Raw genomic sequence first — 23,745 nt, 5'->3', positions numbered from 1 at the left:
GACTCATTGATGCTGGAGGTAACAAATACGTCCTCCCCACTCTTTTTACACCTTTAGAGGGAGATACTACCTCAAGGGATAAAATACCCTTCATTAGAAAAATTTGACGGGTCCGGTGATCTCATGACTCACGTTAAGAATTACCTAAAGGCCCTAGAAACCACAAATGCCTTTCATGTGTCAACTTTTCCTTACTAGATTGAGGGAGGTGGAATCTTATTGGTACGAGCAGCCGCGTCCATTCAATACTTCAATCAGATGGCTAAAGAATTCATCAAACATTTCATCACTTCCATTCTTAAAAGTAAAACCATTCAGGACCTCAATTATATAGTTCAAGAACTTGGAGAATTTCTCTAGGATTGGGTAGAAAGATTCAGAAAGGTAGCAATCTAAATTGGAGGTCGTAGTGTGGATGTTACAGTATATGCCATGTCAGTGAATTACCGGAGTGAGGCACTATCACAAGTAATGACCACATGATAGCATAAGACTTTCCTAGACCTAATGCAATGGGCTAGGACTTCCTGAAATAGGAGGAGAAAATACAAAAGTTGGAAAAGAAAAGCTATTTTTTAGGAAACCCGAGCAAACAACTTTAATGATTTTTTTGGGACATCAATGATCAAATTTTGGTACGAGGATAAGGTATTCTGAAACTAGGGAGGTAGATGAATCTAAGGAGTATTTATGGAGCTAAAATAGTCGAGTATTAAAGGAGATATGAATTTTTGAAGTTGGACCAGAAAACACCAAGTCCAACTCGTGGCAGCTATTTTCATGGTAATATTTGTGCCATTTTCTTCAATAAAGCTCACATTTTTCATCTCAAATCTGCCAAAAGAGGCCAATTGAGATAATGAGATTAAGGATGAGTGAAAAGAGGGGACAAATGAGGCTAATGGGTGTCTATTTGTCTATAAATAAAGCTTTGTTCTTCTTTTCAAATCCTCATCAACCAAATCAACAATCAAACAATCAATCTATCAACAGATAAATTCGGCAATCTCGTCCATTTCGTACCTACAGCTTTCAATTCCATGTTTAAGTTCATATTCTTCAATTCTCAATTCTCAATTTCAGCTCGAAAGCTCGATTAATTTCATACATTCCAATATTTCAAAAAAAAAGTTCATACCTTCAAATAATTGTTTCTCCAATTGTAGTCGATATAATTGTTATATGATCATTTAAACCTCTTAGTTTAAGCTTAATATATATTTCGCAATCATCACTTTAGATTAAGTCTTCTCATTCAATAATATTTCATTATTGACTTCTTTCTTAGCTTCAAGCTCCAACTCACAAACTGAAGCACTCAAAATCTCATTTTTATGACATTTTCTGTTCGTAAACCTTTTCTAAATCATATTTTAAACTATCCATTGATTCCAATTAATCAAATCCCTCATAAACAAGCTTTTTGCAATTATCGATCTCAAAATCATAATTTCAATCAAACAACTATTTTGACCAGGCTTTTTTCAAAAATTACTCCAGCCGCCACTAGTCACTATTCCTCCCAAAATTAATTCCAATCTCTTCGTTGATATCCATACTATAAGTCTCGGCTTTTATTTCATCCAAAACCGTCTCCTAAAGCCTTTGTTTTGTCACTCGAAATCACCATGTTCATTGATTTTCTTGCACAAATAGCGGCTGATGTTTTAATTCATTTTTTGGTAAAATTCCACTTTAGTCCTTTAATTGTTAAAATGATTCCAGCAAGTCCAATTTCTACATCCAATTCGACAAGTTCCAATCCGATTATTCTAAAGTCATGTTTAGCTTAGATAAACATCACTCAATCCTCAATCCAGGTCAATCGTGTCTAAATTAATTGCATGCTATTGTCATCTTCTTCCTCAAGCTTCAAGCTTTTTCCATTAATCTGAGATACTCGAAACCTCAATTTCAAGCCGTTCTCTGTTTACAAACCAATTCCATGTCATTTTTAGAAGATATTCATTGATTCTAAATAATCATTTATCTCATAACCAAGCTTTTGGTATTTATTCGAGTTCAATCGAAATTAATTTCATTAAACAACTATTCTGAATAGCTCTTTTCTCGAATTTATTCCGACCTCCACGATATACCATTTTCCTGAAACTTAGTTTTAATTTCTTCCTTGCCATACCATCTTTGTATTCCAACTTTTGTTTCCCTCAAAACCACCCCTATAGCCTCTAAAATCAACTCCAAAAGTCTCTCCCCAGCCCTCGTTTTTTCCAACAACAAGACCTGCTGAATTTTTCCCATTAATTGGCAATTATTTGCCTTAGTCCCACAACAGTCCGTTTTGTTCCTGTTAGGTCTAGAAACATCAGAAAGTCCAACGATCTTCAAGCCTTCATTCTCCATCACTCCAGTGATGCCAACAACCAATCCTCAGCCACGACATCAAATTTGCTAGTATTTATTTATTTTTTAACATTTATCGCAATTAATTTCACTATACGTATCGCTTTTTTTTTTTACAATTTACTCGTTTGATTACATTTTCAAGTTGTAATTTCCTGCTTTATTTCTCACATTTGTAACCCAAAAACAATTGAAATGAACTACAAAAAATCAATAAAAAAATATCTTTGTGTTTGTTGATTTTATTTTATTAGTCTTAAGTAAGAAAAACGTTTATTTTGTTGACCTGCCAAGCAAAACCGGAAACCCATCATGAGGGATTTTTCAGTCCTTGAGTCCTCCATCAGTCGTTTTGGTTTTAGAAGTTAAGGTTTTAGGCGCAAATATTTTTTTAAAAGTACCAAAAATAATTTGGGAATTATTGTCTCTGGCACGCTCACATCATGTCCACACGCGTCAATGTTGAAAATTAGTATATTTCAAAAATATCGCTAACAGAAATAAAATGAGTAGCCGATTAATTTTTGTTTGGGAGTAATGTTTATTTTTATATTATTTTTTGAAAAAAAAATGGATGGTTATCTAAGAGCCCACATTTAAATAATATAAATAATTGACTCTTAGTTATTTAAGAGTGACTAAGAGCGTCTCCAAGAGACTCTTAGTGCACTCTCTAAAAATAATATAAATAATTGACTCTTAGTGATTTAAGAGTGACTAAGATATATCATCTCCAACAATACTCTTTATATTCACTTCTTATTTATTATTTTATAATTAAAATTATTAATGATTGTTATATTTACCAATAGTGAAAGGAGATAGATTCTTTAATAATAAACTATTAATAAAAATAAAGTTAGGAGGCACTAGTGGAGAGAGACTCTCTATTAATAGAGAGGATAAAGATGCTCTTAGTGATTTAAGGAGCCACTAAGAGGTTGTTGGAGTTGATTTTTAACTCTCCCTCTTCAAATTTTAATTTAAGAGCCAATTTAAGAACATGTTGGAGATACTCTAAGATATACTATCTCCAACAATACTCTTTATATCCACTACTTAATTATTATTTTATTATTAAGACTATTATTTATTGTTATATTTACCAATATTATGATGAGAGAGACTCATCAATAATAAATTATTAATAAAAAATGAAGTTAGGAGGCATTAAGAGGTGGAAATAGGTTTACCTTTCTTTATTAATAGAGATGATGGAGAGTCTTTTAATAATTTGAGCAGGGCCGTCCCTGAGCATGGGCAGGAGGGGCGTTCTGCCCAGGGCCCAAGGATGAGAAGGGCCCCAATTATAGTAATGTATTAGTACTTATTAAATTATACTTGATTAAAATAAAAAAAAATTATAATTGGTTAAAAACATTGGCATTAGATTCTTTCCAAATAAAAACGTTAGCATTAGTTATTAAATAGTCTTTCTAAATTCCCTAATTTATCTCGGATTCTTTTCAAATTTCCTAATAAAAACTTTGGGCATCAATTTCCTAATTTATCTCCAAGTATTTCTATAATTATCTTTCCCACCTATCAATCCCAATAAAATTTTATAATTTCTTTCTCCCTTTTTTAATCACACTCCAATCCCAAAGAATATTAAACAGTAATATTATTCTACATCCTCGGTTCATCTTCTCAATTCATCAACTATATAATCAATTTTGTTTTGTAATCACCTCACTGTGAAACTTCCAATTTTTTGTGTAAAGATTGGGACGCGAAGGAAAGCTGGGCATCCCAACTAGGTTGGCACCCCCTGCAAAACCAACAACCCTTTTATTGATAAAGAAAAGAAAAGTTACAGAAAGGGGAGAGGGAAAAGGAAAAGAATAAAGAATAAAACAAAAGAATTACAAAATACGAATATGCGCAACATTGCATAAGTCGTCAAAAACGAGAGCCTGGCAGAAGTGAGGAGCCGAGTGCCACCAGCAATTAGTCTGTGCAAATTGCTCGTGATTAGCAAGCCTGTCTGCTGCCTGGTTACCTTCCCTGAAAATGTGAGTAGCTCTCCAATGCATAGACGATAGCTGATGGAGACAAACTTGCCAATCTCTTCTAATTCTCCACGGAACCTCGGCCTGTCGATTATTTAACATCTGCACAGCATAAGCCGAGTCCGATTCTATCCAGATTCTGTGCCAGTTTCTTTCCCACGCGGCATTGACAGCGAAAGTAATAGCTTTGAGTTCAGCTATGATGGCGGTAGCATTCTGAATAGGGACAGCAAAACAACCAGTTACAAAGCCCCTGGAGTTTCGAAAAACTCCGCCTGCTCCAGCATTACCTGTGGGATTCGACGCACCGTCGGTGTTTACTTTTAGCCAGCTGATCGGCGGGGCAATTCAGCGAACTACAGCATAGTCAGGCTCAGGAGGCGGACGAGCATTGGCAGCAGCGAACTCCAATTATTAATAGCCTTTTTTGTTGTCTTTGAGAAACTCTATCAGATTCTGATTTACTCGGTCTTCAAAATCAATTTGGGAAAAACGTATCAAAATCTTCCAATTTCAAGAACTTAGGCTCTAAACCTCGTTAAATGATGTGATTTTCAAATTTGGTTTTTCATTTTTATGTTATCATGCTTTGTATCGTAAAGAGCATAAAATCTATTAGAATTATTTCATAATTTATTAAATTTAAAAAATTTACTTCTAGAAATGCTCATAGACATCATTTTGTATAAGAAATTGGGTACTTAAAGCAATATAAACTGTTTTTATTAGATATTTTATTAAATGTAACAAGAAAAGTGTCATTTTTAAATAATTTTCTTTTATACAATTTACTTTTCTACTTTTTTTATATTTCCACTTATTTATTAGGGCCCCATTTGGTAATTCGTCCCGGGCCTCTAAAATCTCAGGATCGGTCCTGAATTTGAGGAGCCACTAAGAGGATGTTGGAGTGGATTTTTAACTCTCCCTCCTTAAATTTTAACTTAAGAGCCAATTTAAGAGTCTGTTGGAGATGCTCTAAACCATCACTTACCTTACCTTCTATCCAAATACAACAAGTTATTTCATACACCTCACTTACTTTACTTTACATTACCTTACTTTAATTACACTTAATCCAAACAAGCTCTAAAAGTCAGGGCTATTTTTCTCTAAAAAAAATATAATAGGTTATTTTGAAATTAAGTTGTAAGCTACGGCTATTTTGCTTCGAAAAAACTTAATATCAACTTTCTTGATAAGTTGTGAAATCTACTTTACTCAAAAGCAATAAATTGTAATTTTTTCTAAAAACAGCTTTCTCGGTTTTTCAAACTTTTAAACAAAACAATTTTGCATTTACTCAGTACTTCTTTTAGCTGGAAAAACTTGTTTTAAGGTCTAGAAAAGCAATATCAAACACGCACGAAATATAAGATATATGACTATAACAACATTAAAATAGAAAGAATTGCTTAATACATGCCCCTTGAACGAACTTAGCTAGAAAAATTAACCCCGGAACTTTAAGGGTATTATATTAGCCACCTTAACTTTCTTAAAATGCTACATTATCCTCCATGTGGCAGAACAATGAGAGGTTGGACAAGTTAAAATGTATACCACTTTAAGTTAATGGGGCTAGTATATAATTGTAACCACTTTAAGGAGTCATACGTCTATCTAAAGCAAGTTTATTTTACAAGATTAATATGTCACCGTAAGCAAGTTAAAGGGTTAATGAGACACCCTTAACATTTAAGAGATTAATTCGCTTTTCTAACCAAGTTTAGGGACCTATAATATATTCAACCTAAAAGAATTCTAATTTTCTATCATGTAAAACATTATTTTGAAGGAAGAGAAATACTCCTCTGAAAACAACATAGTATAGAAATTTTTACTTTATAATCCGAATATGACTTCAAGGAAGATTGGACTTGATCCTGCAAAACAATAAAGAGTCGGATTTCAATGGGAGACTTTTTGACATTCAAATCATTATAAGCTTGATCCGAATCGCAATAACTAAAACAAGAATAGTTTAATGTAATATAACACTTGCTTTGAGATTTCCATTTGTTGGAAATTAAGGCTAAGGTATAGCAGCGGAAATATAAAAAATTTAGCCTATTTCCTTTTAACCATAGGATCCGTTAATCGTTATTTCATATAAAGAGGGATAAGAAGGAATACCTTTCGATGAACAATCTACCGTTGTTAAAGAAGCGCCCACAATTCTTCTCCGAGATTCCAACCACAAAGTATAACACGGTGAGGTTAAGATGGAATCAACCCTTATGAGATGCAACCAAATTAGATTGCCTCTAATTAACCAACACAAGATCAAAGAGAAAAGGAGATGAATGAGATTAATCAATTGACGGAAGTCGTATGAATTCTTGTCCACGAACTAGGGGATGCGAAATCACTTTTTCTCTCTTAATGTAGGTTTCGAAAATCACAATAAGGGGAGGGGATTAGCTTAGTCAAAATTCACACATTAGGGGGTATATATAATAACTTGTATCTAAACCCTAGTTAGATAGGAATAGGTTACTTAATAGGAATTCAATTCGGAATAGGATTCCTAATTATTATCTTATAATATATCTAATATATTTAGGATAATAATAAATAACCTAATTGGATAATAATAGGAGTATATTAATCTAATTAAAACTCCTAACTTAATTATCTCTTAATTAATTTAATTCACAAACCTAATCAAATTAGGATTAATGGAATTAAAATAATTCCTTATTTACTATATATAAATTTCGGCCCCCCCTCTATATAAATGGGCCTTACTGGGCTCATTTGGGCTTCCATCTATTAATGACATCCATCTCTCTCTTGGTTCCAAGTCTTATGTGTGATCCATTAGGTTCTTACTACTTCTGGCCGTATGCAACTATTAAATTAATTTCTTCAAGAATTATATTTAATCCTTGCATAACGGAATGATGTACTGAGTATGTTATTGGCAAGTCTGTAATCATTCCCCCAGAGTCCGTTAAGAAGACAGGTTGATTCTGTCGTTAACCCTTCCGTATTAGTTACGGTATAATTCGATCCTTTATCAACTACATCCTTGAACTGAATCTTATGACTATGGGTGATGTCAAGTCACATATAGCGAGACGTTCATTTTACTTGTACAAGCCGAGTCAACTCAAATAGATAGGTTAAGTGAAATCTGTATTTCTACTCTTAAGCTATCACCTTGCAAGGATTTAGAGTCGAGTCTTCCACAAGCGATCCTTGGATGTATCTCCCATTAATCGGGAGTGATAAATGCTCAATCCAATATATAACTACCCTGACATTACCTCCTGTGACACCCAACCTTTGCAGTTCACACCCCAGAGTCATCTCTGTTAAGGATCGTGGGACCACAGGATCAAAGTCTCACATTCAGTAATTCAGGATGACCAATTAACATTCCTTTGAGTCTGAGGATTAGTTATACCTATTAATACCAATGAGATGAACAGGTGACAACGAAGAATCTACCCATCCTGTTATCTCAAATCGAATCCCCAATCCTAATGAACGACGTTTCATCGGATCTATGTAACTGTCCAGATATCTATATATATGAAGCTTGTGAGATCAGCTTTCTGTCGGACAGAAGACATTGTTACATACAAGTCTCAACAGTGATATATCAATCCTAAACATATCACTTGACTTGGGGTGGTTTTAAGTTTATTAGTTTATTATAAAGTTTTGTCTCACTTCATGCTTGTATGAACACTTTATAATCACTTTAAACAAACTTACGGATTTCCTTTTATTAGACTTTATTTAGTGCTTAAAAGGGATTGCCTTTATATAGTTATAAAACATATATCTCATTAAAACAAATGACATAAAGAACAATTCATTTACATTAAGTTTGTATCCTGCAACAATTGTCTATAGGACACTAAACCCCAACATACTCCCACTTGGACTAAAGCCAATTGTTTCTAAAACTTATCCCAGTAGAAGTTAAATGACGATCATGTACTTTCTGGGTTAAAGGCTTTGTCAACGGATCTGCAACGTTGTCCTCTATAGGTACTCTTTCTATTCTCACATCTCCTCTAGCCACAATCTCTCTAATGATGTGGTATCGCTTTAGGTAGTGCTTGGATGCATTATGAGACCGTGGTTCCTTTGCTTGCGCAATGGCTCCATTGTTATCACAATACAGAGTAATGGGATTGACAATGTCAGGCACCACTCTTAGTTCTGTAATGAACTTTCTAATCCAAACTGCTTCCTTTGCTACTTCCGCAGCAGCGATGTACTCTGACTCGGTCGTAGAGAAAGCTATGCTTCCCTGCTTGGAACTTTTCCAACTGACCGCGCCCCCATTCAAGATAAACAGGTATCCTGATTGGGATTTAAAATCATTCTCATCTGTGAGATGACTAGCGTCTGAAAATCCTTCAATTTTTAGATCTCCTTCTCCGTACACTAGGAACATGTCTTTAGTCCTTCTCAAGTACTTAAGAATGTTCTTGATGGCAATCCAATGCTCGTCTCCCGGATTCCCTTGGTAACGACTCGTTACAGATAACGCGAACGCTACGTCAGGTCTAGTGCATAGCATAGCATACATAATCGAACCGATCACGCTGGCGTACGGGACTACAGCCATGCGTCGTTTGTCATCATCAGTTTTAGGACATTGATGATTGTTTAACTTTACTCCATGTACCATGGGTAAGTTACCTCGTTTTGATTCAAGCATGCTAAAATGATTTAGCACCTTTTCAATGTATGTAGCCTGTGAAAGACCAAGCAGTCTTCGCGATCTATCACTATAGATCTTTATACCAAGTATATAAGCTGCTTCACCAAGGTCTTTCATTGAGAAGTTACCAGATAACCATACTTTCACCGATTGTAACAGAGCAATGTCATTTCCCATTAACAGTATATCGTCCACATATAGTATGAGAAATGCTATAGAGCTCCCACTTGCTTTCTTGTAAATGCAAGCTTCTTCACAATTTTGTTCGAAACCAAATTATTTTATGGTTTCGTCAAAACGCTTGTTCCAGCTTCTAGATGCTTGCTTGAGTCCATAAATGGATCTCTGAAGTTTGCAAACTTTATTTGCATCCTTTGATATGAAACCTTCAGGCTGCATCATGTATACATCCTCAAGCAGGTTTCCATTTAGGAAAGCTGTTTTCACATCCATTTGCCAAATCTCATAATCGTAGTGAGCGGCAATAGCAAGCATGATTCTGATTGATTTGGACATAGCAACAGGAGAGAAGGTTTCGTCATAATCAACACCTTGTTTCTGATGATATCCTTTCGCTACCAACCTAGCCTTGTAGGTGCTAACCTTTCCATCCATGTCAGTCTTCTTTTTGAAGATCCACTTGCACCCAATGGGAATTATCCCTTCGGGTGGATCAACCAAAGTCCACACTTGGTTAGTATACATGGAATCCATTTCAGAATCCATGGCTTTAAGCCATGCTTTAGAATCTGGACTAGTAAGAGCCTTTTCGTAGTTTTCGGGTTCGTCGTCTAACATGGGAACCTCGTTATCATCTCCCACTAGAAAACCATATCTAACTGGGAGTTCACGAACTCTTCGTGATCTACGAATAGGTGCCACTGGAGTCTCATCTAATGGGACTTCTTCGGGTACCTCAACCGCTTCTATTGTTTCAGTCGGTGTTTCTTCCTCTTGAACTTCGTCGAGTTTGATCACGCTTCCCTTTTGTGTTTCTTCGAGAAACTCTTTCTCTAAGAAGGTTGCGTATCTGGATACTATTACTTTCTGATCATCTGGATGATAGAAGTAATGCCCCATGGTTTCTTTGGGATATCCAATGAAGAAACATTTATCAGATTTAGAATCTAATTTGTCGGACGCTATGCGTTTGACATATGCTGAACAACCCCATACTCTCATAAATGAGAACACAGGTTTCCTACCAATGAACAATTCATATGGTGTGGAACTAGCAGATTTAGTTGGTACTCGGTTCAGGGTGAAGAGGGTAGTTTCTAAGGCATATCCCCAGAACGATTTTGGAAGTAAGGCCATGCTCATCATGGATCGTACCATATCTAATAGGGTACGGTTCTCCTCTCGGATACACCATTGTGTTGTGGTGTATAGGGAGGTGTCCATTGTGAGCATATCCCACATTCAGTTAGATAATTCAGAAAATCATCTAAAAGATATTCGCCACCTCGATCGGATCGAAGCGTCTTTATTTTCTTTCCTAATTGATTTTCCACTTCATTCTTGAAGCATTTGAACTTGTCAAAAGCTTCTGATTTGTGCCTCATCAAGTAGATGTAACCATATCGAGTATGGTCATCTATGAAGCTTATGAAGTATCTGAATCCTCCTCTTGCTTGGACGGACATAGGACCGCATACATCTGAATGAATGAGTCCTAGAGTGTCTGATACACGCTCACCTTTATTTCTAAAGGGTGTCTTTGTCATTTTACCTTTTAAACATGATTCACATGTTTCCAATGATTCGGAATCGATTTGATCTATAAGCCCATCTGAATGTAGCTTTAGCATGTGTCTCTTGTTTATATGGCCTAAACGACAATGTCACAAGTAAGTTGAATTATCTATCTTATGTCTTTTGGTATCAATTGCAAAAACAGGAGTTTTATCATCTAACACATAAATCCCATTTTGTGATATTCCTGAAAAATAAAAGATCGAATCTTTATAAAAATTGCAACTATTGTTCTTTATTGAAATATGAAAACCGTCGTCAACAAGACGGCTAATAGAAATAATGTTATGAGACATCTCAGGAACGTATAAACAATTCCTTAATTCTATTACAAGCCCAGAGGGCAAAAGTAAAACATAATCTCCAATTGCGAGGGCGGCAACTCTTGCTCTATTTCCCACTCGCAAGTTTATGCTTCCTTTCTTAAGTTCCTTAGTCTGTTTTAGCTCCTGCATATTTGTACAAATATGAGATCCACATCCGGTATCAAGTACCCAAGATTCAGACAATGAAACTGTATTTATTTCAATATAAAACATACCAGATGTAGAAGCACCGCCTTTTCCCTTCTTGAAGGTGGCTAGATACTCCTTGCAGTTTCTCTTCCAATGCATGTCTTTACCATAGAAGTGGCATTCTCCTTTGGGCTTCTTCACTTCCTTTCCCTTGGACACGGCTTTCTTACCTTTCTTGGGATGTTTAGGATTGGGAAAATTCCCTTTCCTTTTCTTCGATCCCTCAATTACAAGAGCCGGTATGGTCTTGTCTTTCTTCATATTGGGCTCAACTGACTTGAGCATGTTTGCAAGCTCTTCAAGAGAGGTTTGCAAGTCAATCATCTGATAGTTCATAATGAAATATGAATAACTTTCTGGGAGGGATTGAAGAATTAAGTCAACACTTAATTCGTTATCCATCGCAAATCCAATACTAGAAAGTTTGTTAATGTAGCCAATCATCTTGACACAATGTGTCATGACTGATATGCCCTCTTGCATCCTGCAACGATATAACAGCTTGGATATCTCGTAGCGTTCGCACCTGGTTTGTTTCCCAAACAATTCCTTTAGGTGCATGATGATGGAATAGGCATTCATCTCCTCATGTTGCCTTTGTAATTCCGATGTCATCGATGCAAGTATGATGCATCCGGCATGATCGTCATCAGCCTTGTGCTTCTGGTAAGCATCAATTTCCTCGATAGGAGCATCATCTTCAGGGACAGGGGGTATCGATGTATCAAGTACATACCCAATTTTCTCGAACTTCAAAACAATTTTGAGGTTGCGAAACCAGTCGGTGAAGTTTGAATCATTCAGTTTGTTATCGGTAAGAATGTTTTGCAGATTGGTTTTAGTCATGATTTTAAGAGTGTGTGTTTAAACAAAACCTGAGAGTGAGAAAGAGTAAACGTATGTCATTCATTTGCTTTAAAGTATACAACAACAACAACAACAACAACAACAAAGCCTTAGTCCCGAAATGATTCGGGGTCGGCTAACATGAACCATCATATAAAACCGTGAAAATCAAGTCGTGTCAGCGACACAGATTCGCTCCCTCCACTCCGTCCTATCCACTACCATATTTTCCTCAATTCCCAATAAACTCATATCACTCTCGATCACCCTCCTCCAAGTTTGCTTAGGTCTTCCCCTACCCCTCACCACTACATCCCTTTGCCACTTTTCGATCTCCTAACCGGTGCATCAAGCGCTCTACGTCTCACATGGCCAAACCACCTTAGTCGGTTTTCTCTCATTTTATTCTCAATAGATGTGACCCCTACTTTTGTCCTAATTATTTCATTACACACCCGGTCCTTTCTCGTGTGACCACACATCCATCTCAACATACGCATCTCCGCCACCGACATCTTATGGATGTGGCAGTGTTTCACTGCCCAACACTCCGTACCATATAACAATGCTGGTCTAATTGCCGTCCGGTAGAATTTTCCCTTCAATCTATTAGGCATGCCGGGATCACAAAGGAAACCCGTAGCACTCTTCCACTTCGACCAACCAGCTTTAATCCTATGAGCAACATCTCCATCTACTTCTCCATCCGTTTGGATAATAGATCCTAAATACCGGAAGCAATCCGAGGCCTGAACAACTCTCTCATCTAGGATGATTGTCCCTGCCTCCCTACTCCTACGGCCGCTAAACTTACACTCCAAATATTCTGTCTTACTATAGGCCTTTAAAGTATAACAATCTAAAATTATAGGCCTTTTAATTTATTTCAGATTGCTCCCACTATTTTGCCAAATTAATAACCCTCCATATTAATTCGAAGAATTTCACAAATCCTTTAGTGAGCTAGGATCCTAACTCCTGAGATTTCGCCTTGACTTTAGCCAACAAGCTAGTCCCATTTGTTAGGTAGATTCATGCAATCAATCACATCTCGAATGTGATTCCTAGGTTATTGGGTTACTAACCACATTAGTAACTAATATGTCATTCATATTAATCCCAACCATTTTTCCCATTAGTTTATGACAACATGAGTTTGCCCATCCAATTATCATAATCTAATTTAAGTACTACCCCATATTCATGAAAGAACGATTTTCGATAATCCAGGTGTTACCATAAGACCCCGAGCTTGACTTTAGCCAACAACCCAAAGGCCCCCAGTACTGCCGGCTGAATTATAATATTAGGGAGGGGCAACCGATTTTAATAACTTGCTTATTTACTTAACTTTTTAATGAGGGATTTTTTTTATTTAAGTCTCATAATCTAACTTAGTCTTGATTTGCTTTAGCATACATCAGACACACATACATACATACATTGGCGTTATGGACATATCATCTAAATTATTCCGTCGAGCCAGAGACGGAATAAAAGGACAAACCTAAGGAAATACTAACTATTACATATTTCTCTTTAGGTCCTCCGTCTTCTCCATGGCGCCTTGAAATTACATATTAATTTCTATACTACTATAAGAAAACTTCAATTGAATTGAAGGGAATCAGATGAGAGGAGAAATTACAATAGATAGTAGAAAGGCAGGACGCGCAGGCCCTATTTCAAAAATACCAAAAGACTAAAAGAGGGTCCAAATATGTCCATAACTCCAAACATGCAAAGACTCAATTAAATAAATTTAATTGGTTGATTACATAACCGTCTTATGTAATATTTAGGTTAATCACATTAACTCGTCAAATTAACTTTCATCCAATTTTACATCTTATCGTTTCGTATCTTTATATTAACCCTTAGATTAATATAACCATATAAAACGTCGATTATGCATGTCCCAATTATTTTGATTTCAATTCATTTAACACTTTGATTTACAACTTGGTAAAAACAAACTTTTAAACGAATTTTTCATTCGATAATCAAAACAGAAAACTATTGATTTCCGAAACATATATATATAAATTATTTACAAGCCGATTTTAACAATTAAAATCAAGTGGAATTCGGGCTAGGGCCCGAAATTGGGCTGCTGCCGCGAGGCAGCAGCCGCGTGACAGCGGCTGGTCACGCCGTGAGGCGCGACCCGAGCCGCTGTCGTATATTTTTTTTTATAAAATATAAATATATATATCAGTTTTTAAAACGATTTCAAAAACGATTTTCAGAAATAGGAAAAACTACAATAGATTTCCGTTTTATCTTTTAGAATTAATAAAACTAATTTTATTAACCTAACTATAAAACAAATAGATTTTGTTATAATGATTATCAACCGAAATAATTAGGAACATACGCATAATCAATTTTAATTAACAATTAACTAAAATTTATTTATCTTTAGAATTAATTAATCAAACAATTTGTTAATTAATCCTAACCATAAATATTTATTCAATCCTATTGAAAAACTTCTAAATTTTCATATATGAAATAACGGATTTAACGATGGCTCTGATACCACTGTTGGAAATTAAGGCTAAGGTATAGCAGCGGAAATATAAAATTTTTAGCCTATTTCCTTTTAACCATAGGATCCGTTAATCGTTATTTCATATAAAGAGGGATAAGAAGGAATACCTTTCGATGAACTATCTACCGTTGTTAAAGAAGCGCCCACAATTCTTCTCCGAGATTCCAACCACAAAGTATAACACGGTGAGGTTAAGATGGAATCAACCATTATGAGATGCAACCAAATTAGATTGCCTCTAATTAACCAACACAAGATCAAAGAGAAAAGGAGATGAATGAGATTAATCAATTGACGGAAGCCGTATGAATTCTTGTCCACGAACTAGGGGATGCGAATTCACTTTTTCTCTCTTAATGTAGGTTTCGAAAATCACAATAAGGGGAGGGGATTAGCTTAGTCGAAATTCACACATTAGGGGGGTATATATAATAACTTGTATCTAAACCCTAGTTAGATAAGAATAGGTTACTTAATAGGAATTCAATTCGGAATAGGATTCCTAATTATTATCTTATAATATATCTAATATATTTAGGATAATAATAAATAACCTAATTGGATAATAATAGGAGTATATTAATCTAATTAAAACTCCTAACTTAATTATCTCTTAATTAATTTAATTCACAAACCTAATCAAATTAGGATTAATGGAATTAAAATAATTCCTTATTTACTATATATAAATTTCGGCCCCCCCTCTATATAAATGGGCCTTACTGGGCTCATTTGGGCTTCCATCTATTAATGACATCCATCTCTCTCTTGGTTCCAAGTCTTATGTGTGATCCATTAGGTTCTTACTACTTCTGGCCGTATGCAACTATTAAATTAATTTCTTCAAGAATTATATTTAATCCTTGCATAATGGAATGATGTACTGAGTATGTTATTGGCAAGTCTGTAATCATTCCCCTAGAGTCCGTTAAGAAGACAGGTTGATTCTGTCGTTAACCCTTCCGTATTAGTTACAGTATAATTCGATCCTTTATCAACTACATCCTTGAACTGAATCTTATGACTATAGGTGATGTCAAGTCACATATAGTGAGACGTTCATTTTACTTGTACAGGCCGAGTCAACTCAAATAGATAGGTTAAGTGAAATCTGTATTTCTACTCTTAAGCTATCACCTTGCAAGGATTTAGAGTCGAGTCTTCCACAAGCGATCCTTGGATGTATCTTCCATTAATCGAGAATGATAAATGCTCAATCCAATGTATAACTACCCTGACATTACCTCCTGTGACACCCAACCTTTGCAGTTCACACCCCAGAGTCATCTCTGTTAAGGATCGTGGGACCACAGGATCAAAGTCTCACATTCAGTAATTCAGGATGACCAATTAACATTCCTTTGAGTCTGAGGATTAGTTATACCTATTAATACCAATGAGATGAACAGGTGACAAGGAAGAATCTACCCATCCTGTTATCTCAAATCGGATCCTCAATCCTAATTAACGACGTTTCATCGGATCTATGTAACTGTCCAGATATCTATATATATGAAGCTTGTGAGATCAGCTTTCTGTCGGACAGAAGACATTGTTACATACAAGTCTCAACAGTGATATATCAATCCTAAACATATCACTTGACTTGGGGTGGTTTTAAGTTTATTAGTTTATTATGTCTCACTTCATGCTTGTATGAACACTTTATAATCACTTTTAACAAACTTACGGATTTCCTTTTATTAGACTTTATTTAGTGATTAAAAGGGATTGCCTTTATATAGTTATAAAACATATATCTCATTAAAACAAATGACATAAAGAACAATTCATTTACATTAAGTTTGTATCCTGCAACAATTGTCTATAGGATACTAAACCCCAACACCATTCTTATATAAGAAATATAAAATCATATTTAAATAGATATTTCTATGTAATAATTAGGAAAGAAGCGAAAGAAGACACAAATCCATGAGTAAATTTTGGTCATCCAAAACTCCAAATAAACTAAAACTATTCTATCCTAATAAGAAATTAAAGAGATTTTAGGAGTTTTTTTAACGTTAGGTTGATAAAGAAGATCTGATCTATATCACTCCGTGAATCGGATTAAAAAATTCGAATCGTAACTTCATTAATTATTTTTGCATTTAACCACGATAAAGGGTCTGTTTGAGCAACATGTTTGTTATTATTGCTGTTACGGTTTGTTATTTATTTTTAACATGAACCTAAAAAGCAAAGAATTCATGCTATTTTCCATGTGAAACTTTTGAAACTCTTATTTTTAAAATGAAAAGATAATATATAAAAAAAAGGACTAAACAAACACTATTAAAGTATATATAAGAAATTGAAAGGGGAAGAAAATATGATAAGAATAGATGGATTGCATTTTACGTGAAAAGGTGTTGTTTATCCTCCAAGCCTAAGCCTAAGCCTAAGTAACAAGTCATCATTTTCTTATAGAATTGAGCACCGTCCATTGCTTTGCTTGCTATTATTAACCTTATAATAACTCTCTTTTTTTAATTTTGTTGATTAACTAATTAAATATAGCAATTAACAAACATACTATACTACCGACAATTCATAGTCCACCACCAAAATTATGATGCCAATTACAAGTCTTCATCAAGTCTGATTTTATGAATAAAAATAATAATAATATGGCGTAATTGAAATTATTCCATTAGGCACGTACCGACGCCAAACCTGATTCTGCAATTAGATTATTCTTTACAACTACCGATTACTTCACTGCACGTTCTTTCTTTCCTTTCTAAAAACATTATCACCAACGCGACTGCTTTTTTATAATCCTACATGTCCGTCACGCTGTCTGTCACCTTACACCTATTGCCTTAACAGAATTTCCTCCTTTTTGTTTTCTTAACTTTCCAAGAAAAAACATTCACCCGGTAGTCGATATACATATACATAAACTAATGGAATCTCTCCTCTCTTTTCTTTTCTCACATATAATCCTCCTTTTATGTTTGTTCTTAATTTACTTATTTTATTATTAATATAATCAATTCATCACGCAATTCAAATATAACAAAATGAATCGTAATTGAGAAAAAAAATACTGTTAAAATTGGGGCATTTTTCTGAGAGATAAGTTATCAAAATAGATTTAAGGTTTTTTTGGAAAGTAGTATTTAAAGCATCATAAGGCTTGGCTTTAATCAGTCTACATCCAACGCTGAATGACCAAATTCACGTGGTCATTAGGGTGTCAATTTAAGTTCAACGTATAAAATAGCATTAATATAGGCTAATGTTTAAAAAAGACTACGAATTTAGGATTCGACAACGAAATTTGACACGTCATTCATATTACTCCTTTAAGTTTTGATTTCTCTCTCCATGTACAATTAACAGAACTTAATAGAGTAATATGAATGACATCTAACGTTTTGTTATCGAGGTTTAAATTGGTATTTTTCTTAAACACTAAGCCAAATTGGTGTTCTTTTGTACGTGGAGCCTAATTTGATATTTTCTTTAAAACTTTAAACCTATTTTGGTGCCTTATCACTTTTTCTTACAGTAACATAAAACGGTGTGTTTTGGTATTAATACCAAAACTATGTGTTTGGTATAAAGGTAGTCATTTCAACTGTATTGAGAGTATAAATACCAACTAGATCCGTAATTCATCAAAAAGAGAAAATGAGGAATAAAAGTTCCATTTCTTCCATTTGAGATATTTTTACATGATATCAGAACAGTATGGAGAATAGATCCAACCGCATCAATATGAAAATAGAAAGAAGCTACATGCATGTGGTTCGCATAAGAGATGGAGAATTTACACCGGATTCTAAAACAAATGAGTGAAATGATGAAAGTATTTCTTACTTTACATTTTTTATAAGCAATCTTTACACACACACATGATATTTGGAGACTATTAAGTGTTGATTGTGATCTTTCTATTTCACGCCCGATGCCGATTGAGGTCGTTTAGGGTCGGGTGTGACATTGTAGAGATGATATTTTGTTCTATCTTTTTTCGAACAAAGTGGAAGTCTATTTCAATGTTCTTGAGCTTCATTAAATGAATGTTATGACTATGTTTCTAATGGTGATATTGAGGAAACTGTCTATATATTGTAGCTAGAAAACTTTGTCTTTGGTGATCTAATGCAAATGGTCTGCAAGTTAAAGAAATCTATTTATGGTTCAAGCAGGCATCCCATCAATGGTGTCACAAATTTCACCAAGTTGTTGTCTCATATAGTTTTGAGATGAATTTGGCTAATGATTGTGTATACCACAAGTTCATTAGAAGTAAATGCATTTTCCTAGTTTTATATGTCAATTATATATTGCTTGCAAATAATGATTTGATTCGATTGTACGAGACTAAGAAATTTTTATCAAAGCATTTTGAGATGAAAGATCTTGGTGATGCCTTTTTTGTATTAGGGATCCAAATACATCATGATCGCTCTCGAGGTATTCTTGGATTATCACAAAATTGTTATATAGAGAATGTACTTAAGAGAATTGGCATGCAAGAATGCAACTCATGTAACACCCATGTGGCTAGGGATGGCAATGGATACTGTATCCGTGGATATCCGGTACTATCCGATCCTAATAGGACTACCCGTACCCTATATAAAAGGGTATGAGATGAGTATGAGATCAAAATCATTACCCGTTAGGGTAATGGAACATATATGGAAATATCCCCCTAGGTACCTGGTAACCGTTTTCCGTCATCACTCTTTTATATATTAAAAGATATTATTGTTTTTTAGATATAAATGTGAGATTTGAACCCCAACCTTTTGTTCTTCAACCATTGAGTGATATAATTAAGCTACTTTATTCTTATGGATTAAGGTTCAATTTGTTCAATTTTTAGATAGATGATTTATTAAATTTATACTTTGTTAAATTTGTAATTTTTTGTTTTATTTATTGATTCTTAACGGATAAGGGTACCCGCGGATATCCGTGAATTAAATGGGACGGGTATGGGATGCAAAAAGTATACCTATTAGGGTAATGGGACGGGTACTGACAATTGAAAAATAAACGGGTATGAATTTGGGATTAACACTACCCACGAGTATTCTAGCCGTTACCATCCCTACATGGGGCTAAAAGAGACACTCAAACAACACCCTAAGAAAAAATTATGAGTTTAAGGAAATGTAAAAGTTTCCTTATTCATAAGTTGCAAGGACCTTAAGTATGTATGTGTTCATATTTCTGATGCTAGACAGATATTTGAACAATCCTGGGCTGGACCATTGGAAGGCAGCCAAAAGGTTATTCATAGAAAATAAGTTCATATACAATAGGTTATAGTCTAATCGGTTTGATATCATTGTACACTAATTCTGATTATATTAGATCTCATTTTTGTTTAAAGTTAACTTTAGTTTATTGGATGGATGAGTTATTTCTTCCATCACGACAACAACATTTATAGCGCAATATAAGATATCTAATTTTAAACCGAGTGTGAAATTATTGTATTTTTCACAGAAATACAATTTAAAATATATTGTGACAATAAACTAACATTTATGTTCTAGACAATATTTAACATAAAGAATCATGTATATGGTAGATAATACAAAATAGATCGGTGTCTATTGAGCATATTAGCGCAGAATCTATAATTGCGGATCCGCTCAGTTATAGAAGGCCAATTAACCTAAATCGTTTTCGATTTCGTTTAATCTGTTGCGCTATGAAATTAGACACTTCATTTGTTGATGAATTAAAATACTATGATTATGTCACGAAGGATCTTTCACTACAAAATGATTTGTCATCTTTTTACTAACAAAATTTCTTTTTGAAGCACTATTGACTGATGTTTAATTGTTTAAAGGTGATTTAAGCGGTGTTTGATAACGATTTTCAACGCTTAAAATAAATATGTTAAGTGCTTATTTGGTTTTAAGTTTGTTTGATAATACAACTTAAACATTTCAATTAAGTAACATAATCACTTATTCTGGTAAGTAAAAAAATTTAACTTAAAATTTTAAGTTGAATATTAACTAATATTTTTAAATTCAGTATTTATTTTTAATATTTATCAAACAGTTATATAATTTAATACTTTAAACATTTATAATATTTAATATTTAAAATTCAGTATTTATTTTTTCATTAGTTAATTTTAAGTTTTATAAAAGCAAAATTTGCATTAATTATAAAAGTAATTTCTTTTAAATGAATGACCATTATAATTTATTTAATTATATTATCTCCGTTTTATATTACATGTCTTTCTAGAAATTCTTTTTTCTTGTTTCATTATACATATCATTTTATATGATTAGTACACGTTAAATTATCTTTTTTTCTGCTATAAATCGTGAGTTTATGAAAATTAATTAGAAAAATAGATTTTCTATAGAATAAATAAACAGTAGAATAAATAAATAAAAGACAATAATTAAATTCTCTAAATCGATATGTAATATGAAACGGACTAATATTTATTAAATTCATCCATTGAGATTGCAACACGATGATTACAACTCACAAGCATTTATCAGCGTTTTGTCCAACAATAAATTACTACTAGATTTATTGCCATTATTAAATTACTGTCACAGACAAGAGTTACAGTTACAGATCCCATATCGTAATTAATTACCATTAACTATCTGATGCATTCATTTTCCATACAACACCTGTTACGCCAGCGTTACCCCTTTTTTAAATATCGCCCAGTGACGCGTTATCAACACCGTGATCACTGCTACTCGCTTATTTTTCTTCTTCTTTACTTTCTCCACCACCGGCCGACTCGCCGGGTTCTTTGTTCGCCTCCGTCAATTCACCTTAACTTTAAGAATTTCGCCAAGCCCACGACTTTTCATCAATTTAAGGAAAATCCATTCGCCATTATAATCAATCAATCACTCTTCTTTCAATACTGAAACAAAAAGAAATACTAAAAAGGAATGGGAGTTGATTACTATAATATCCTAAAAGTTCATCGGAAAGCGACTGACGATGACCTGAAGAAGGCCTACAAAAGGCTGGCAATGAAGTGGCATCCTGATAAGAATCCGGTTAACAAGAAAGAAGCTGAGGCTAAGTTTAAGCAGATTTCTGAAGCTTATGACGTTCTCACTGACACGCAAAAGCGTCAGATCTATGATCTCTACGGAGAAGATGGACTTAAATCTTTTGAAATCGGTGGTCCTGGTGATGAGGGGAAGCCACCGACGGCTAACGACACTCCTTTCCGGTTCAACCCGCGGGATGCCGAGGATATATTCAACGAATTTTTCGGCGAATCTGGCGGCGGTGATGGGAGTGCGAAGACTGGGTTTTACCGGAATGGGGAGACTAGGAATCAAGGGAACAAGAAAGCGGCGGCGATTGAAAGCAAGCTACTGTGTAGTTTGGAGGACCTTTACAAAGGAGCTAGAAGGAAAATGAGGATTTCTCGTTCTGTTCCTGATGATTTTGGGTATGTTGAATTTTGAATTGTTTTCGTCTCACTTTGCTCGTTTTGAAGATTACTGTGCTCCATTTTTCGAGAAACATCCGAGCTTTTCTTCAGCAATTCAATGCTATAAAGTCATAATTAGGCGTTCATTATTCATTATGATGTTTGGTAGTAGTATAATTTATAAAATTTGGATTGCCTCTCCCTTTCCTATTTCCGGAGTTAATTGGGAAAAAAATAGTCAAAATTCCAGCGAATTGACTCTTCTGTGATTGAGACTAATAAGTGAATATTTATATGATCAGAAGTGAAAATTCTACAATTTGTTTAATTAAATTGCTGATGGAATAATTAATTCTGTTTCAGAAAGCCCAAGACTGTGGACGAAATATTGAAGATTGATATCAAGCCAGGGTGGAAGAAAGGCACGAAGATCACTTTCCCTGAGAAAGGCAATCAAGAACCTGGTGTTATTCCTGCTGATCTAATTTTTGTGGTGGATGAAAAGCCGCATGCTGTTTTTAAGAGAGATGGAAATGATCTTATTGTCAATAAGAAAATCTCATTACTGGAGGCTCTCACAGGAAAAACTGTTGATTTGACAACGTTGGATGGAAGATATCTTACAATCCCTTCATCAGATATCATCAAACCTGGCCATGAGATTGTAATCTCAAATGAAGGAATGCCCATCTCAAAAGAACCTCACAAGAAAGGAAATCTTAGGGTCAAATTTGATATCACGTTTCCCTCAAGACTTACAGCAGAACAGAAATCTGATCTCAAGAGGGTACTGGGTGGAATAGATAACTAGCTGAACAACTGCTCAACACTAAGTTTGATAATTATTCATGTAAGTTAAGTTAAGCCAGTGTAAATACATCATGTTTACTTTCCTATAGCAAGTTTGTGCATAGTAGGAAGAACGTCAGAAGCTTTTAAGTCCTGGTTTTAGTTAATGTCGCAGGGAGAAAAAGCTATCGTCTTTTGCATCGTCACTTCAGCCATAAGTTGAATCCTAATTCATATTTGTATATTTAGCAACGATCTAATTTTGATCCTTTTTGCTTGAACTTGAAGTGGAGAATAAAATAAAATAAAATAAAAGAGAATTCCCTTCTTTCTTAAGTAATTATGAACTTGTGACATTAAATGCATTGACTGTTTCACCTTAATCTTGAATGTCTAATATTGTTTCAAAATTATGCCCATAGATCCTGTTCCTGTAGTGTAAGGAATATATGCCTTTGACACTTCTTTCTAGTTTCTTTTGAGCTTTAGTTTTCTGGAATTAGCGTAATAGTTTGAAAAGAACTAGTGCCAAATTTGTTTAAGTTTTTGTTCGGTTATGCAGCAAACAATGAAACTTAGCTGGTAATCAATAGATTTGGTGTAGTCCAGGCAAGTTTGTGGAATCCTTAGAAAGGTGGGAACTGATTCTCTCTATTGATTTGAAAGTTGATGTGCATAGGTGTCCATACCATATGATGGAAGATGAGATAAGAGGGGTGCAGCTGGGGCCTTGCTTGCTGGATTAGAATGATGGAATGATTTTTCAGTTGCTAAGAGAATAAATCAATAGGAGAAAGAAATATGTATCTATA

General features: G+C 34.5%; 1 protein-coding gene across 3 annotated transcripts; it reads left to right on the top strand.

Moving 5' to 3' along the window:
• The first annotated feature begins 21,390 nt into the window (after positions 1 to 21,390).
• LOC136218084 (uncharacterized) lies at positions 21,391 to 23,744 on the top strand. Of its 3 annotated transcripts, none has more exons than XM_066004832.1 (3): positions 21,391 to 22,162; positions 22,508 to 22,994; positions 23,613 to 23,744. In XM_066004832.1, the coding sequence occupies exons 1-2, from the start codon at positions 21,648 to 21,650 to the stop codon at positions 22,953 to 22,955; spliced, it is 963 nt and encodes a 320-aa protein (XP_065860904.1). In that variant the 5' UTR covers positions 21,391 to 21,647; the 3' UTR covers positions 22,956 to 22,994; positions 23,613 to 23,744. The 3 variants fall into 3 exon arrangements, with proteins under 3 accessions (XP_065860904.1, XP_065860905.1, XP_065860903.1); XM_066004833.1 differs by having other exon boundaries at positions 23,600 to 23,744; XM_066004831.1 differs by lacking the exon at positions 23,613 to 23,744 and having other exon boundaries at positions 22,508 to 23,273.
• Position 23,745: the final 1 nt, after the last annotated feature.

This window comes from Euphorbia lathyris, chromosome 2, assembly GCF_963576675.1.
Source record: "Euphorbia lathyris chromosome 2, ddEupLath1.1, whole genome shotgun sequence".
Taxonomy (NCBI): Eukaryota; Viridiplantae; Streptophyta; class Magnoliopsida; order Malpighiales; family Euphorbiaceae; genus Euphorbia; species Euphorbia lathyris.
The sequence above is the reverse complement of the archived record's forward strand: the minus strand, read 5'-3'. Positions and strand labels throughout refer to the sequence as shown.

Excerpts from the sequence above, each read along its gene's own strand:
- LOC136218084 (XM_066004832.1), top strand. The coding sequence starts at position 21,648 with ATGGGAGTTGATTACTATAATATCCTAAAAGTTCATCGGAAAGCGACT. Across the intron at positions 22,163-22,507 it reads TCTGTTCCTGATGATTTTGG|AAAGCCCAAGACTGTGGACG; the intron begins GTATGTTGAATT and ends ATTCTGTTTCAG.